The 16,139-nt window shown below is 36.8% G+C and overlaps 1 protein-coding gene across 1 annotated transcript in view; it reads left to right on the forward strand.

Moving 5' to 3' along the window:
* PREX2 (phosphatidylinositol-3,4,5-trisphosphate-dependent Rac exchange factor 2) overlaps nt 1–16,139 on the forward strand; it is a 409,408-nt gene that overhangs the window by 203,540 nt on the left and 189,729 nt on the right. The window contains exons 19-23 of the mRNA XM_006880444.1: nt 1,666–1,751; nt 8,517–8,653; nt 9,827–9,944; nt 12,561–12,745; nt 14,924–15,085. Of these exons, the coding sequence (XP_006880506.1) occupies nt 1,666–1,751; nt 8,517–8,653; nt 9,827–9,944; nt 12,561–12,745; nt 14,924–15,085 (688 nt within the window). The remainder of the gene's footprint in view (nt 1–1,665; nt 1,752–8,516; nt 8,654–9,826; nt 9,945–12,560; nt 12,746–14,923; nt 15,086–16,139) is intronic.

The raw sequence follows: 16,139 nt of genomic DNA on the forward strand, positions 1-16,139 counted from the left end.
TTGCAATACCTCTTTTAATTTCCTGGCTGCTGGTGCCAAGAGTGTTGACTGTGGATCCAAGCAAACCAAAACTGTGAACAATCTCAATCTCATCACCATAGATTGTGTGTGTGTGTGTGTGAGTATACATTACATCTCTCTTTAAAGAAGATTAAATTCTCCACAGCTGGGCCATAATGAAATCACAGTAAATGGAGTAAAGACTGAAATTGTTAAGGATTTCATTTTACTTCGATCTGTAGCAACATCCATGGAAGCAGCAGTCAAGAACTCAAAAGATATATCACATTGATCCAGTCTTCTACAAGTGATCTTTTTAAAATGCTGAATAGCAAGGATGTCACTTGGAGAGCTCATGTTCACTTGATCTAACTTTGTATTTTCAGTTACCTCATATGTATGTGAAAGCTGAATAAAAATATAAGAATGAATATCTTCGAATTGTAGTATTGGCAAAGCATATACCATAACCTGCCATAAGACCAAATAAATCTGTCTGTAAAGAAGTACAGAAAGAATGCTTTGTGGAGTTGAGCATGACAAGGCTTTGTCTTTGGGCATGGGCTTTGGACATGCCATCAGAAGCTTCTAATCCCTATAGAAAAATATACTTGGGACAAAAGGTCAATTAAAAAATGGAAAAACCTTTGACAAGATGGGGTGATACAGTGACCACAAGAAATAATGAGCTCCAAGATAACAACAGTGATTGGAAAGAAGGTGCGTCGCTGGGTGGTTTCAGACTGTTGTGCATAGAGTCCTTGTAAGATAGAATTGACAACACCTAACAATAACAACAACATTCAGCGACCCGGGTTCCCTAGGCTCAACTTTGGGCCAATGCATCTAATGAGCAGTCATCTCTTGCCTGTCAGTGGAGGTGTGAATGTTGCTATGATGCCAAACAGGCTTCACTGGGGCTTCCAGATTAAGATAAGAGTAGGGAGAAATACCTGACAATATACTTTCAGTCAATGAAAATTTAATGCAGCCCATTCTACAAGTGATAAAAGCAATGGTACGTGACTGGGCATTGCTCAGTTCTGATGTGCTGTGTATGGAGTGGTCATGGTTCAGAGATTAAAAACAATGACATCCTTCATAGCATGGTCCAGGGAGATTTTTCTATGGGATGTCTTTTTCTTTTTCCCTTTTGCTATCTTTATTTGCTGTCCAATTTTCAAGTGTATAGCAAATGAGTGAAAAGACCATGACCTGAATTAAACACACTTTAGTCCTCAAACTGATATCATTGCTCCTCAATAATTTAGAGATCTCTGACTGCAGACTTCATGGAATGTCTTTTAATACCTGCCAATATCCTGAAAATTAGTTTTAACATTATAATTTTCCTGTGAAAACTTACTTATCAAGCTACTGAGACACTACATGAGTTTTCAACCTTGGCTGACCCCAGAGCCTCCTGTCTCCTTTTCAGAATACTGTATAATGAATTATGCTAGACTTGAGATTTACATCTTGTATATCTGCTTGCTGCTTTGTAAGGGGAGCGACCAGATTTCTCTCCTTCAGTGATTTCCAGCCTAAAGTCTTATATAATAGACCCTCAATTAACATTTATTAAAGATGTGAATGAATGAAAATATTGATGGCTATTATTTTAACAGGTATGGCACTATAATATTATGTTATATTTGACTTTAGGACAGTGAAAATTCCAGATTCAGCTGATGGACTTGGGTTCCAGATCCGGGGATTTGGCCCATCGGTTGTACATGCAGTTGGAAGAGGTAAGAAATTCACTTGAGCGTGGTTTAGCTATTTCTTACCGAACAGGAATATGTTTTAAACATACTTAATTATGTTGGTACTGAATTTATTCATGGGTCATATTTTTACTGTTTTCACGCAATTCCTAAGTATACTTCTCAAACAAAAATGTGCATCTTTACATTTTTTTAAATTATAAGGAATTATATTATTGTTAAAAATTTTATAATCTTACAATCGACTCTTTTGGATAATTCCAATGTAGCCAAAGGATATAAATACTTTTAAGGTTACCTAATTATGTTTTTGTCTGACTGTAAATTTTTTTCTGTTTTTATTAGTAATTCAATGTCAGGAGTTTTCAGGTTTCAAAAGGATCGATGAATTATGTATCTTGTAGGTATACACTCATTTCATGTGCTCTAATAAACCATATATCAATCTTTTTTAATTCATTTAACATGAAATAAATTTAATGACTAAAAAGTTTTTATTTTATTTTATTATATTTTGACTGGGAGGTAAGTCAGCCATCAACATCTCTTGTTATCATTTATGTATGACCCTACAGAGGGTTTTTGGAAAGCTGTAATCCACATAGAAGTAGATTGCCTTTCTTTTTTCCAAGGACTTGCTGGTGGGTTCAAAGTACCTTTGAGTTAGTATTATTAACTCCTTAAAGACTATGCTACCAATATTTCCGGTTTCCTAGTGCACGTAAAAGTTATATTTAAACTGTAGTGTACTGAATATGCAGTAATACTATGAAAAAGTTTGAAATATTGAGAAAATTAGCAAAATGTGGCACAGAGACTCCTTGCACATGCTACTAGAGAAATGGTGCTGATACGCTTGCTTGATACTAGGTTGCTACAAATATTCTACCTGTAAAAAAAAAAGCAGTATCTGCACAATTTAATGAAGTAAAATAAAACAAGACATGCATATATATATACTGCCATAGCAAGAAGTGTTACTATGTGCTTTAAAAGCCATGTGCATTTACTGAGGAAATATGTGCTTTTTATTGTGCAAAATTAGTGTAGGCATAATGAGTGTAGTTGAGTATGACCTCTACTAATTGTTGATTGTCCCCATCAACAATATTCACAAAACAAAACCAGTTCCTAGAAGGTCTGACATATACTCTCCAACACTCTTGCATCTACATCTACTAATTCCAGTAAAAATCTTACTGCTCTGCTGGGACTGAAACTCATTGCCATGACCATATAGATCTTATAGAACCATACTCATAGTTATGGGGCTTATTAGGGAAGTTAACAGGTTATCATTCAAGTTGGCAGCAGGATATAATTCCATAGTCCAGGTAGTTTCTCAGGTGTTGTTACAGGCCCTTTGATCTTCAGCCTCATGGCTAATGGTATCTTCCCCTAGTCCTCTAGCAAGCTCTTAGATGAGTGTCCCAGACTCTACCTTTCTAGTTCAAAGTTAGCTCTGTCTCATGTGGGTCTTTGGCTCTTTGCTGAGGCCTCTGCTACATTCCTGTAGATCCCAGAAGGAATCTCTGGCCCTGAAAGATTGACACTGCATGCTCTGCTTCTTCCTTGCTGGTAGAGATAGTCCCGCTGTCATTGCTAAATCTGCACATTCACTTGGGAGGATGGGAAAAACTGACCAAATTCATAATGATTACTTTAGACACACACTGTTTGCCCACTCCTATTGTGAAAGCTAAAGTTGATGACTAGGAAATTAATTTTGAACAATAAACCACTGACACCACAATTGTTAAAAAATGTAAAATATCTTGATGTGATTCTTGAAACACTAGACGATTTTGAATGAGTATTACTATAAAAAATCAAATTTATGAAGTTTTCTAGTTTGACTTTTATGAACTCACTTTAATTATTGTGTGAATGAATCTCCATTTAAGGTCCTTTTAAAAAGTACACAAATAGATAGATATTTTAAAGTTTTCCCTGAACTTGACTGTAAAATTGTACAACCATTCTGGAAGGCAGTTTGGTGTATCCTCAAAAAGCTGAATACAGAAAATCCATATGACCCGGCTAGTCCACTACTTCAAATATACCCTGAGAATATGAGAATTGAAGCACAAACTGAGATTTGTACACAAATGTTCATAGCAGCATTATTATCGTAAAAACATGGAAACAGCCCAAGTGTCCAAACACAGTGTAATGGCTCGAGGAATTATCTTACATTCACATAATGGAATACTATGCAGCACACAGGAGCATTTTGTAAATTATTACCTAACTTGGCAGGGAATGGAGAGCATTACACTGAGTGAACTAACTCAGTCCCACAAGGATAAATATTGTATAAAACCATTATTGTAGAATGAGTATAAGGATCCAAGAGGGGTGGGAGAGGCTGGAAGCAGAGAGATGCGGATGTGCAGGGGGAGGAAGGGAATTAATCACCCAGTTGTATAATTTGATGGGTGGGGGTGTAAGGGAAATTGAAATAATTTGTATTAGAATTTTGTAAATAAACTAGTAGAAAATGAAAAAAATAAAAATAAGGTTCCCTAGACTTATAAAACCCTACGTGGATATTGGCACAGAAAATACTTTCTTTGTGTTTACTAAAATAAAGCTAGTTAGCTTGCTTTATTAGTACTACAATGTAACTGAAAACTTGGAAATTTTGTGCCTTTTATTACCTTATTGCCTACTATTCTTCAGCTTTCTTTTGTGTTATAATTAGACTAGAGGAGAAGGGGAAAAAAACCAACAGCAAACCCTTCATTTCTATTTTTTTCTTCAGTCCTTTCCTATGGTTACTCACGAGAATGTCTCAGTTTCTCTTAAAAGGAAACATCAGATTAAATCCCCACTAATTTGGATTAGGTAATGGTTAGCAGGTGTTTGGTGATATGAATACAAATCGCCTTCTATTCTAGAAAACCTTGAAACGTTGTATGTTTAGCTGTAGTCTATTAAGTAATTTGCTTATTAGTAGAATAATGCCTCCAGAAAGTACCTCAAACTTTCACCTTTGAAATCTAAAATCCAAATATGTCATTTTCTGACTAAAAATATCAAACCTGCTGTTGTCAAGTCCATTCTGACTTATAAAGCAGAACTGCTCCATAAGAATTTCTTTTTTTGCTGTAATATATACAGAAGTAGATTCCCACATATTCTTTCCACAGAGCTACTGGCTAGATTTGATCCATCGACCTTTAAACTAGTAATTTAGTATTAGCCATTTGGACCATTATTGTTGTTATGTGCCATCAAGTCAGAACTAACTCATCCAGTAGGTTTTCAGAAGATACAAATCTCACAGGAGGAGATTGCCAACCTTTCTCCTGAGGACCAACTGGAGGATTCAAACTGATTTCCTTTGAGTTAGCAGTGCAACTCTTTACCCACCATATCACCAGAGATCCATTTGAACCATTAATGAATCTAATTTCTCACTACAGTGTCTTATTTAAGTTTCTTTTCCTCATTCTTTATTCATTTCCTGCTCAGTTTACTGCAGTCTAACGGGAACTGATTAATGGTTGATCCTCTGGTTTGTTTCTCAAGATGTATATCACATGGGAGGGGAAAGCTCATCTTTCTTTTTGTGGAGCTAATGGTGGATTTGAAGCACTAGGGGGTGGGAAGGCACTGCCATTAAGTTCATAAGCACCTCTACTCTACATCCTTCACTGTCTCATAGTCACACGTCCTCAAGGCTCCACTTCTTTCCTTAGCCAGTCTTATGCCATGCTTGATTGCTTCACTCACTCTTGCCAGCGTTAGGGGCTTTGCTTTCTCATACCTCAGCTGTAGCCAGTGCACTTGCCTTCAGCCTTGAATCAATCTACCCATAGTCCTAAGGTCTTTTCTCTGGCATAGCTGGAGAAAGCTCTCACAGTAATGGAATTAATAGCATCCCATTTGGTCTGCTCTGTATCTTTTGTCCTCTGTAGACCTGTATCTCTACCCAGCAATCTTTTTACACTTCTGTAATCAGCTTCTTCTTTTCTTCTTATAATAAATGTGTCTACCAAGAGATGACTGTCTGGATCACAAAAGTATCATGGCTAACTCTGACAATAAAGGGAATCCCAAAGCACTTGAATGTGCCCGTGCAAAACCTACACTTGGACCAGAAGGCAGTTGTCAGAACAGAACAAGGAAACACTAAATGGCTCTAAATCAGGAAAGGTGTACTCCAGAGATGCATCCTATCTCCATTCCTTTTCAATATTTATGCAGAATAGATCATCCAGGAGGTTGGGCTCTATGAGAAATGTGGCATCAAGTTTGGAAGATGACTCATCAACAACCCGCATTACGCAGAAGACACAAGCCTTTTTGCTGAAACTGAGGAGGACCTGAGACATTTGCTGCAGAAGGTTAAGGACTGTAACCTTCAATATGGATTAAAGGTCAATATCAAGAAAACAAAAATCCTCACCACTGGGCCAGTTGTCAGTATGATAGATGGTGAAGAGAATAAGATTCTGTTTTCTTGGCTTCGCAATCAACAGTTTCGGTACCAGCAGTCAGAAAATCAAAAGATGAATTGTACTGGGAAAATCTGCTGCCAGGGGCCTTTCCAGAATTTGGAAGAGCAGTGATGTCATTCTGGAGACTGAAGTGCACCTGATCCAGGCCATTGTCTTTACAGTTACTTGCTGTGCATCAGAAAACTGGAAATTACTAGGGTTGATAGAAGGAGAATTGATGCCTTTGAGTTGTGGTGTTGGAGAAGACTTTTGATTATACCATGGACTGCTAAGAGAACAAACAGGTTCATTCATCCTGGAAAGGGTGAACCCAGGCAGCTCCTTGGAGACAAGGATTCTGAAGTTGCCTCTGACATACCTTGGGCCTGTTGCAAGGAGGGACCAGTCCTTGAAGAAGGACATCATGCTTGGGAGGGTGGAATGCCTTGGATGAGATGGATTGATTCAGTGACTAGGATAATAGAAGTGGATGTGTTGGAGATGTTGAGTCTGACACAGAATAGAGCAGGTTCAGAGCTGTTGTACATAGGGTGACTATGAGTTACGAGTGACTCAGTGGCACTTAACAACAACACAACAACAACCAAGAGGTGCTCCTTTCTTCCTGCCTCACAGACACGTTTAAGATGTCATCCATCAGCTCTTGAGAGTTCTTTTTCTCAATACATATAACTTACTGTATAACTATTGAGTCTTTATCATTCAGGAAGAAGAGGGCTCCTTCTTAGAATTCAAGGTTGATCTCTATGACTGTTCTGGATACAGTCCACTCTGGTACCTCTTCTGGGATACTAACTACTACACTATCAAGTAGCTTCCTTCCTGAATTTGTATTTCTCTTTTTTTCCTCCTTGAAATATCTTTAAGTATAGACTGTGTTGTTGTTATTAGTTGCCTTTGAATCAGTTTTGACTCATGGCAATGCCTCTTGGTACAGAGGCTCTAGTCTTACTGGAAGTAGATTTCCAGGCCTTGCTTCCGTGGTATTTTTGAGTTCATTCAAATCATCAGCCTTCACTAGCCAGCAAACCATTAGACGGTAAATGATAAAAATGAACTTCAGTTCTTTCTCAATAAAATAAACACAGTTATTTTAAGTTAGAACAGCAGAAACAAAATCTGTGTTTTCCTTGCTTTCTCTTGTGGACCCTCACCACACCAGGTGTGGTCTGCAGACCACAGCCCTGAAAGCATTTGTGTGATGGTTAGAAATGCTGACTCTGGCTTACTCCTCTCCTTGTCTCTCCTTCCCTCTCACCTCTACCTACTGGACCTGCTGTTCATAATCAGTATATGAGGAACAATTCTCAGTTGTTTTGTCTGGACATCAAAGATTGAGATGTATACAATAAACTTTCATTTCAGTCACGGCCAAATGTCTCCAAACACTCATCTGTCCTGTGCCTGCCACCACTCATTTGTCATTTTCTCATGCTGTGAGAGCTTGCACGTTGTTAAAATTCCTGTGCCACCATGCAAGCTGTACTGCCATGTTTCAAATCCCAGCAGAGTTTTTAGACTAAAACAAGGAACAAAGCCTTGAGGCTCTAATACTGAAAATCTTAAGGAAAAGAATAGAATTTATAGACAAGGCAAATGTTTCTTACTCTCTGATTTTTATATATTTAATGTATATTAAAAATTAGCTTAACTATATATTTATTTGCAAGGGAAAATAGCGGATTAGCATTATTTGTCTTCTAGTATCTCTTCCAACTAATTCTTGAAGAGGTGAGACATAGTCCATTAAGCACAGTTTGAATAATAAGTTAAAAGTCATACTCTTAAATTTTGGAAATTTTCCTTTAAAAAAAAACTGATAGTAAAAAACCTCCTTATGGTAAATATAATGCTACAAAACATTTGCCATTTCAACTTCATTCACCTGTGTAATTCAGATACATAAATTATGTTCACCATTTTGTGCTAATATCACCTTTATCCATTCCATAAGTTTTATATCCCTGTTAACAGGAGCTCATTGTCGCCTAGACAGTGACACTCTCTTTCCCATACATGCCTAGTAACTGAATAAACTGTCTTTGTATATTTGTCTTTTCTAGGAAGCTCTGGTGGTGTAGTTCATAGGGAGTGGCATTGATAACCCAAAGGCAGCAGCTCTGCCAGCTGGAGTTCACCAGCAGCTCTGTGTGAAATAGATGGACAATTTCCTCTCATGCTATTTACACCCCAAAATCCAATGGTGGATCCTACATTAGTTAGTTCCAAGTCAATAGCTATGAGTTTTAATTTTATTTTTGATATTTCATGTAAGTTGGATCACACAGAGTTTTCTCTTTTATTCCCATTTTTTTTTTTACAGGAACTGTGGCGGCAGCAGCTGGCCTTCACCCTGGACAGTGCATTATTAAAGTAAATGGAATCAATGTCAGCAAAGAGACACACGCCAGTGTCATCGCCCACCTGACAGCCTGCAGGAAGTACCGGCGACCCATGAAGGTATCTGCCCCTTGATGTAATTGAAAGCCCAAGATGTTTGGGGCTTCTAATTCCAAATCCTTATTTAAACACAGTATTGTGAATCCCATAAAGACTTGTATCTGTATAATTAATTGTAATTGCTGTGTTTAAAGGATTATATTTTATTGTTACAGTCTTAATACTTGTTTAAAAATTGCTCTGGAGAATTTGCATTTTCACTGTGATAAGAGTTTCCAAGTTGTTAATTCTGTTTATCAAATTAAAATTTTCCGAAGGTATGAACTGTTTTCTCGACCTTGGTGATTGCCGAAGAATTTTAATGATTGTTTTGCATCTGTATCTGCATATATTAATTATAAGTACTGAAACTACTTTTAATGAGACTTTCATGAAAAAGTGAAAATTCCGTAGTTTATCTGGTATATGATACATTAGAACCTAGGATGAATTGTTACCAGAAAGATTAATGGATAAATATGTGATTTGGGAAACCAATTAAAAAAAAAATAAATGTTCTCTTCAAGTTCTCTTATTGTCTGTGATCAACAAACCATTTGTTATTATTGCTGTTAGGTGCCATTGAGTAAGAACCAATTTTTGGGTGACCCTTCAGTGGGCTTTCAGAGACTCTAAATCCCATAGGAGGAGACAGTCCATCTTTCTGCCTCTGAGCAAATGGTGGATTCAAACCACATACCTTTGATTTGGTAGCCCAACTCTTTACCACCAGGCACAAAACTCCCTTCAACAAACTGCTTACAAATATATGACTGTAAGGAGAGTAATTAAATAATTTGTACAATTATAGATATTTGTCTTATCTAATTGGTCATCTAATATATGTGTTAAAAATAGAACTTATCACAGATCTGTAATAAAGGGCATGTATGGGAAAAATAGAACTTATAACTAATTTGAAAAATGCACTAGAAGCACTTGGAAAATATTAGGATATTTGGGAAGCATATGTTTCTTTAAAAATGTATTTTTGTTAAGAAATATAATTTTCCTTGGCTTTTTATTACTCTTTCTTATTGGTTTTCTCTCCCTTTTAAATGTTATTATTTTTTAAAAAATAAATTAGAAAAATAGTGTGTAGTCAATCTCCTTGTTAAATAAGTAATGAAACAAAAATGTGTTTTAAGACATGGGAAAATATCTGAGATGTTTTCCCCCCACCTTCATTTCCAGCAAGATTCCATACAGTGGGTTTATAATAGCATTGAGAGTGCTCAAGAAGACCTTCAAAAGTCCAACTCCAAACTCCCTGGAGATGAAGCTGGAGATGCTTTTGATTGCAAGGTGGAAGGTGAGTTCTTCCTTTTTATAATTTGCTTATAGTGGTCTTTCTTTCTTTCTCTCTTTTTCTCTCTTCTGTCCTTCTTTCCTTCCTTCCTTCCTTCCTTCCTTCCTTCCTTCCTTCCTTCCTTCCTTCCTTCCTTCCTTCGTTCCGCCCTCCTGTTGTTTTGTGCTGCTGAGCTGTTTTCAACTCACACTGACCCTCTGTCACAACTCTGTGACAATTGAATGAAGCACTCTCTGATCTGGTGCCTGCCTTACAGCCATCGTATGGTGAGCACATTGCTGCAACCACTGTGTCATCTCATTGATGACCTTCTTTTTCACTGACCCCCTCCTTACTGGCAATTATGTGAAGGGACGAAATGATGCGAAGATTATTAGAAGAGCAAGAAGAATATAAAGGGCGGGAGGGAAAGGGAGAGAAAACAATTAATTTAATAAGGATTCATGTTTCTCCGTCCAACAAACTAGTAAATAACTGTACTCAGTGGCTCTTTCCAATTCTAAAAAGACAGGCGATATACATTTGCATCAACATTTGACAAATGCCTTGGAGTATTATATCAGAAGTTTTACACAAAAGTCCTCAAATTCTGTCTTCTACTTTTCCTGTATCTTTCCACTGTATTACTCTTGATGAGCATCTCTTGACGTTCTTACGGTATCATCTAAGCATTTCTTCCGGATAAGTCAGGGAATTTTCTCTTACATACTATTCAAATATGGGCTACTTAGGAAAAGCTTTTTTCTCTCTAATTCTTGTTACCTAGTTGACTCTTACCTAAGTCATTGGCAACATCAGAAGGGTTCCAACCTGTGTGATTGCTATGCTTGGATTCTCTTTTACTCACATCAGTCAATAGCTCAGGATACTTTCCTGAGACTTTTCTTCAGTGTTTGAAGTTAGCTTGTATTAATCACCATTGGTGCCACATTGAAATATATGATGATGTTCTGATTTGTAGCTATATTCTCTGATTTGCTCATTTTAAGGGAAACCAATATTCTACTTTTACCTTTTTAATATTTATATTCTGCTGCCTGGTGATAAGGAATTGCACTGCATGCTTGAGGGTGTCAGAGATTGTGAGGACGGCACAGGATAGGGACAGGGTTCAGATCTGTTGTTCAGATCTCTACTCCACTTATCAGCACATAACAACAGTAACATCATTGCTAAGGTTTGAATTCATCAGCTTCTCCACAAGAGAACGGCCAATCTCCTCCATATGATTTATAATAGCCTCTGAAAACCTGCTGGAGGGTCAACTATGGGTCAATTCGACAGAAAACAACAACAAGACTACTTTGTTTTATTAGACTAATATTGTTTTTCCATAAGTCATGTTTGCTGTTACATCTCACAAAACTTTTTCTCACTTAGGAATTTTAAATTTTTGTGCTTGGTTTTTGGTTGTTTTTTTTTTTGTTAACTCACTGACTAAGTAAAAAAGTTTTAGGCAGGCATTCACATAGAAATTTTCTTATAGAGAGCAATGAAATTTTTTTTCCAATGAGCCATATCTGTGAGAAATCATTTGGGAATGACTGGAAACTTTCTATGTTGAAAGAGTGATTCTTACATCTTCTTTCTTGTTTCTTCAATATGACCCTGTTTATACAGTATTTTTTCTACCTTTGGAAAGTATGCAACATATGAGGTAATTTTAGAAAACTGACTTTATGCCAGGCCTACTTTTGTGGGGGAAAAAAAGAGGTGTTTATGTTGGTATAATTTTGTATCCATATGGTTCATGGATCAAAGTAGATGTGCAGAGATTAACACTAGTTATACTGTTGTTGTTGTTGATTGCCATCAAGTCAAGTTCGACTCATAGCAACTCTATGAACAAAAGACTTAATGTCTTTCCATAGCTATCAGTTATACTAGAGTAAAACACAATAAAAGAAAACAAAAACCCCAAGATCATTCAAATTAATAAAAAAAGTCTGTTAAATAAAACCAAATTCTGCTCAAGCATATTATTCCAAAACATTGGATTTTTACCACAATATTTTAAATTTGTCACAATAGATACACGTTTTTTAAATACACCAAGCTTTTCCTTTAAAGAATTCTAAAATTAATTGGTGAGGTTGAATTATCTCAAGAGGATAATGAACTCTTCAGAGGAGAACTGTTGGCCCCATGGTAAAGAGCTGTGCAGCCATTCCAAAGGTTAGCTGTTCAAATCCAGCAGCTGGATTTGAACTTTCTGTGGAAGAAAGATGGATGATCCTCTCCCTTGCAGTTTACAGTTTCTAAAAATGCACTGGAGATTCAACTATGAGTCAGTTCCAACTTTATGACACATAACAACAATGGGGATCTGGGTAGTGCAATGGATTAAGTGTTGGGCAGCTAATTGAAAGGTTGGTGGTTCAGACCCACAAGCTACACTATAGGAGAAAGGCCATGTTGGTTATTCCTCTAAAGGTGTTGTTGTTGTTGTTAGGTGCTGTTGAGTCAAGTACAACTCAGAGTGACCCTAAAGATTTACAACCTTGGGACAGTTCTGCTCTGTATAAGGTCACTATAAATTGGAATCTACACAATGGCATTGGATTGGTGCGTTAATGAACTCTGTGTGAATGTACTCAATTAAAATTGCATTTAACCCAGAGGTAATTGACAAGTTCAACACCATGGCCATCATTGAGGGGAAGAAGGAGCATGTGAGCCTGACTGTGGATAACGTGCACCTGGAATATGGGGTCGTGTACGAGTATGATAGTACAGCTGGCATCAAATGTAACATGGTGGAGAAGATGATTGAGCCCAAAGGTTTCTTCAGCTTAACTGCCAAGGTATGAGTGATCAAAGAAGAAAAGTTCTTTGTTCTAAATGAAGTCCCCTCAAGCTTCCATTTTAATATTTAAAGAGCTGTATGTGTTGTTGCTGTCAGTTCATACAGCTTCTTTTAATATTTTCTCTCCTCTCTGTTCAGTGTGCATGCAGTCTTACTTGTTCTTGGTCTCTTCTGAAAGACGACGTTAAGTTAGATGGAATTCTTGCCTAGGCAAGTGTTAGTTATTATGACAAAGGTGTCATTACATTAATTACATTTGCTACGTTTGATCAACCAATATCATGACTATTTTTCAGATATATTTATTACAAGGTGATGGTTTCAGAAAGAATTAAGACATACAATCTTCTGCAGAGTATTGTAAAGTGTATTTAAAAAAATCTCATGTTTTCAGGTCATCTTTAATTCATCAAATTTCAGGGAAGCTTAGAGATCAAGTTATGAGCAGATCTCAAACATTTCTATCATTCTTGTCAGAAAGGGAATTGTCATAAGGTACTGAGACTAAACGTCAGATCAGGTGAGAGGAAAGAACATAGATTAAAAGGGACTCTTCATCCAAATGGAAAAAGCAAATATTAATAAAGAGATGATGCCATCCTCACTTTTCCCAGCTTTTCCACAGAGTAAATATACCAGCGAACTCCTGCATCCTTTACGAGATTATGCTTTATATCGTCCTGTGAGAATTCTGAGATTCCAAGTCTGGAAATGAGATTTAGCTTCCCAGCCTTTCTGTCTCCATTTCATGTTTCACATATGTGTAGACTTAGCTATTGCAAGACCTTTTATGCTTTCATTTTAGTGGTGCAAAACAATTGTAGAGAAGTAAAGAGTAATATTTCAGAAGATAGCTATTTTATATTTTTGTTTATATTTTAAATTTTAACTTTATAGCAACTCCAACATTTTAGTAATAATTTATAACTCTAAGTCTCTATTCTGATAAAGTGTATATTTCAAAATGTAGCCCTATTTCCAGGTACACTCTACTATTAATGGGTCAAAGTAAGAATTTGAAATCAGATTATTATAATTATTTTGTCTCTTTCCCTGCTATTTTGAGTTTCAAATTTACACTATTATTTTATATACAATAGCTATTTGAACTATTGTTATTGTGTGCCATTGAGTCATAAGCGAATCATAGCTGACCCTCTCGTGGATTTTCAGGGTCAGTAAATGACACAAAAGGAAATTACCCATCTTTCTCCTGTGGAGCAGTTGGTGGATGCAAACTATGTACCTCTGAGATTGCAGTACAGCTTCTTAACCTCTAGGCCACTTATGCACCAGTTATCATTTCTACTTTGTACCTGAAGCAAAGGAAACTAAAGAAGTAGGAGATTAAATCAGGGTGACACCACTGATGATGAAGTCAGCTCTAGTTTCTAGACTAGAGACTAAACAAATGCTGAATTCTGTATTCCTTATGATTGGGAAGTGGATGTGGTGAACGAGTGCACATTGATGTGACATCTTCGCATTTTCACTCTCATACACTATGATAAAAATATCAGGCAAGAACAGCATCATTTTGATCTTTATATAATTATAAGTGCTAGGTAGGAATAGCATAATTTTCAATTGAAATCTTTTCAGTTATCAACAGTACACATGTACACTTGTAAACAAAGACACATAGAGTAAGAGCATTACTATTGCTTCAAACTGAAATCAACATATGGATGTATTTATCTTGCACTTCTATCAGAGAGCTCAGACAAGGCAGAAACCTTGGTTGGGCATTGGTAAATGAACTCAATAGCAAGTAAGGATGTGATTGGTTTTCTTTTGCTTTTATTGTTCTACCGAATTTATCCTCTCACAAATAAAAATGTGTTGAGCAACTTAGATAAAATTTAGGGGATATATTCCCTTGCTGAGTGTACTGATTTACCTAGCTGTTGTCTTTGAAGTCCCCTCAGCTCCCTCTCACAGGCTTTTATCCAAGCAGAAGACAAAACAGGTGCTATCTCACAGAAAAGTCAGTCACCTCACTGCCAGTGGTTTACTGACTATAGGAATTTCAGGCAGCTGCTGAAAAGATAAGGACCAAGGAAACTCACTTTTTAATGTTCAATTAGGGAAACATTGGCTAGTCACGGTTCATATTTTTCGTGTGTTTTGGTTTGAAGCATGCTTGTATATATCTCTCTGTGTTTTGTTACTCCAGATTCTTGAAGCCCTTGCTAAAAGCGATGATCATTTTGTACAAAGCTGCACCAGCCTTAACTCTTTAAATGAAGTGATCCCTACTGAGCTTCAGAGTCAATTCAGTGCCATTTGCAGTGAAAAAATGGAGCACATATGTCAGAGGATATCCAGCTATAAAAAGGTAAATTATTTGTGTGTCAAATCTACTTAAAATGCAGTTGTATTGGAACTATTTTGATATGAAGGAAGCTTTGGTGGCATAGTCTGTAGTGAGCTGTGCTACTAGTGCAAAGGTTTCACATCTTTAGTGGTTCAAAACCACCAAAGACTGTGGGGAAAAGATGGACAGTCTCCCCTTGTGATTTACAGCCTTAGAAAGTCATGGGAAGGGTCGTCGAGTCAGAACCAATTCAACAGCAGCAAATTTGAATTTTCACTTATGATTTAGATAGACTTCAGTCCTAGTGATGTGAAATTAATACAATGAATAAATAAAACTAACAAAGCCAGGTTTTTACAGTTATTTTTTGAGTGATATGATGGCCAAAATTCTTTGTTTAAAAAATGAGTTTAGTAGCAATTTATAGAAAGTGTTTGTGAGGAGTCAGACTGAAGAGATTAGGAATTTGTCTCTCTGCCTTTTGAGATACAGTTGGATAATGAACTGGGATTGTGTCAAAGCATTGGACATGGAGAGAGGAAATCATTTCAAGGTTGTATAAGATCTAAAAACTAAACCTGTGTGTAGTATGTAAAGATATATGTAATGTTTGATGATCTAGGCCAGATGAGTTGTGGGAGGATATCAAGGGTATCATCCAGGAAGAGTGCAAACGGTCATTGCAAAGACAGAAGAGGAAGAAAAGACCAAAAGGGATGTCAGAAGAGACTCTGAAAATTGCACTGGAGTGCAGAGAAGCCAAAGCACAGGGAAGAATTCAAGATACTAAAGAGTTGAATAGAAGATTTCAAAAGGCAGCACGGGATAACTAAGCAAAATATTATAATGAAATGTGCAAGGAATTTGAGTCAGAAAATCAGAAGGGCCAAACTTGCTCAGCAAATCTTAAGCTCAATGAACTGAAGAACAAATTCAGACCTCGAGTTGCTATAATCAAGGATGCTTTCGGCAGAATGTTAAATGATCCCAGAAGTATTAAAAGAAGATGGAAGGAATATACTGAGTCACTGTATAGAAAGGAATTGGAAGACACAGAAGAATTTCATGAAACAAC

This window comes from Elephantulus edwardii, unplaced genomic scaffold (assembly GCF_000299155.1).
Source record: "Elephantulus edwardii isolate Elephantulus edwardi_28Jun2011 unplaced genomic scaffold, EleEdw1.0 scaffold00008, whole genome shotgun sequence".
NCBI lineage: Eukaryota > Metazoa > Chordata > Mammalia > Macroscelidea > Macroscelididae > Elephantulus > Elephantulus edwardii.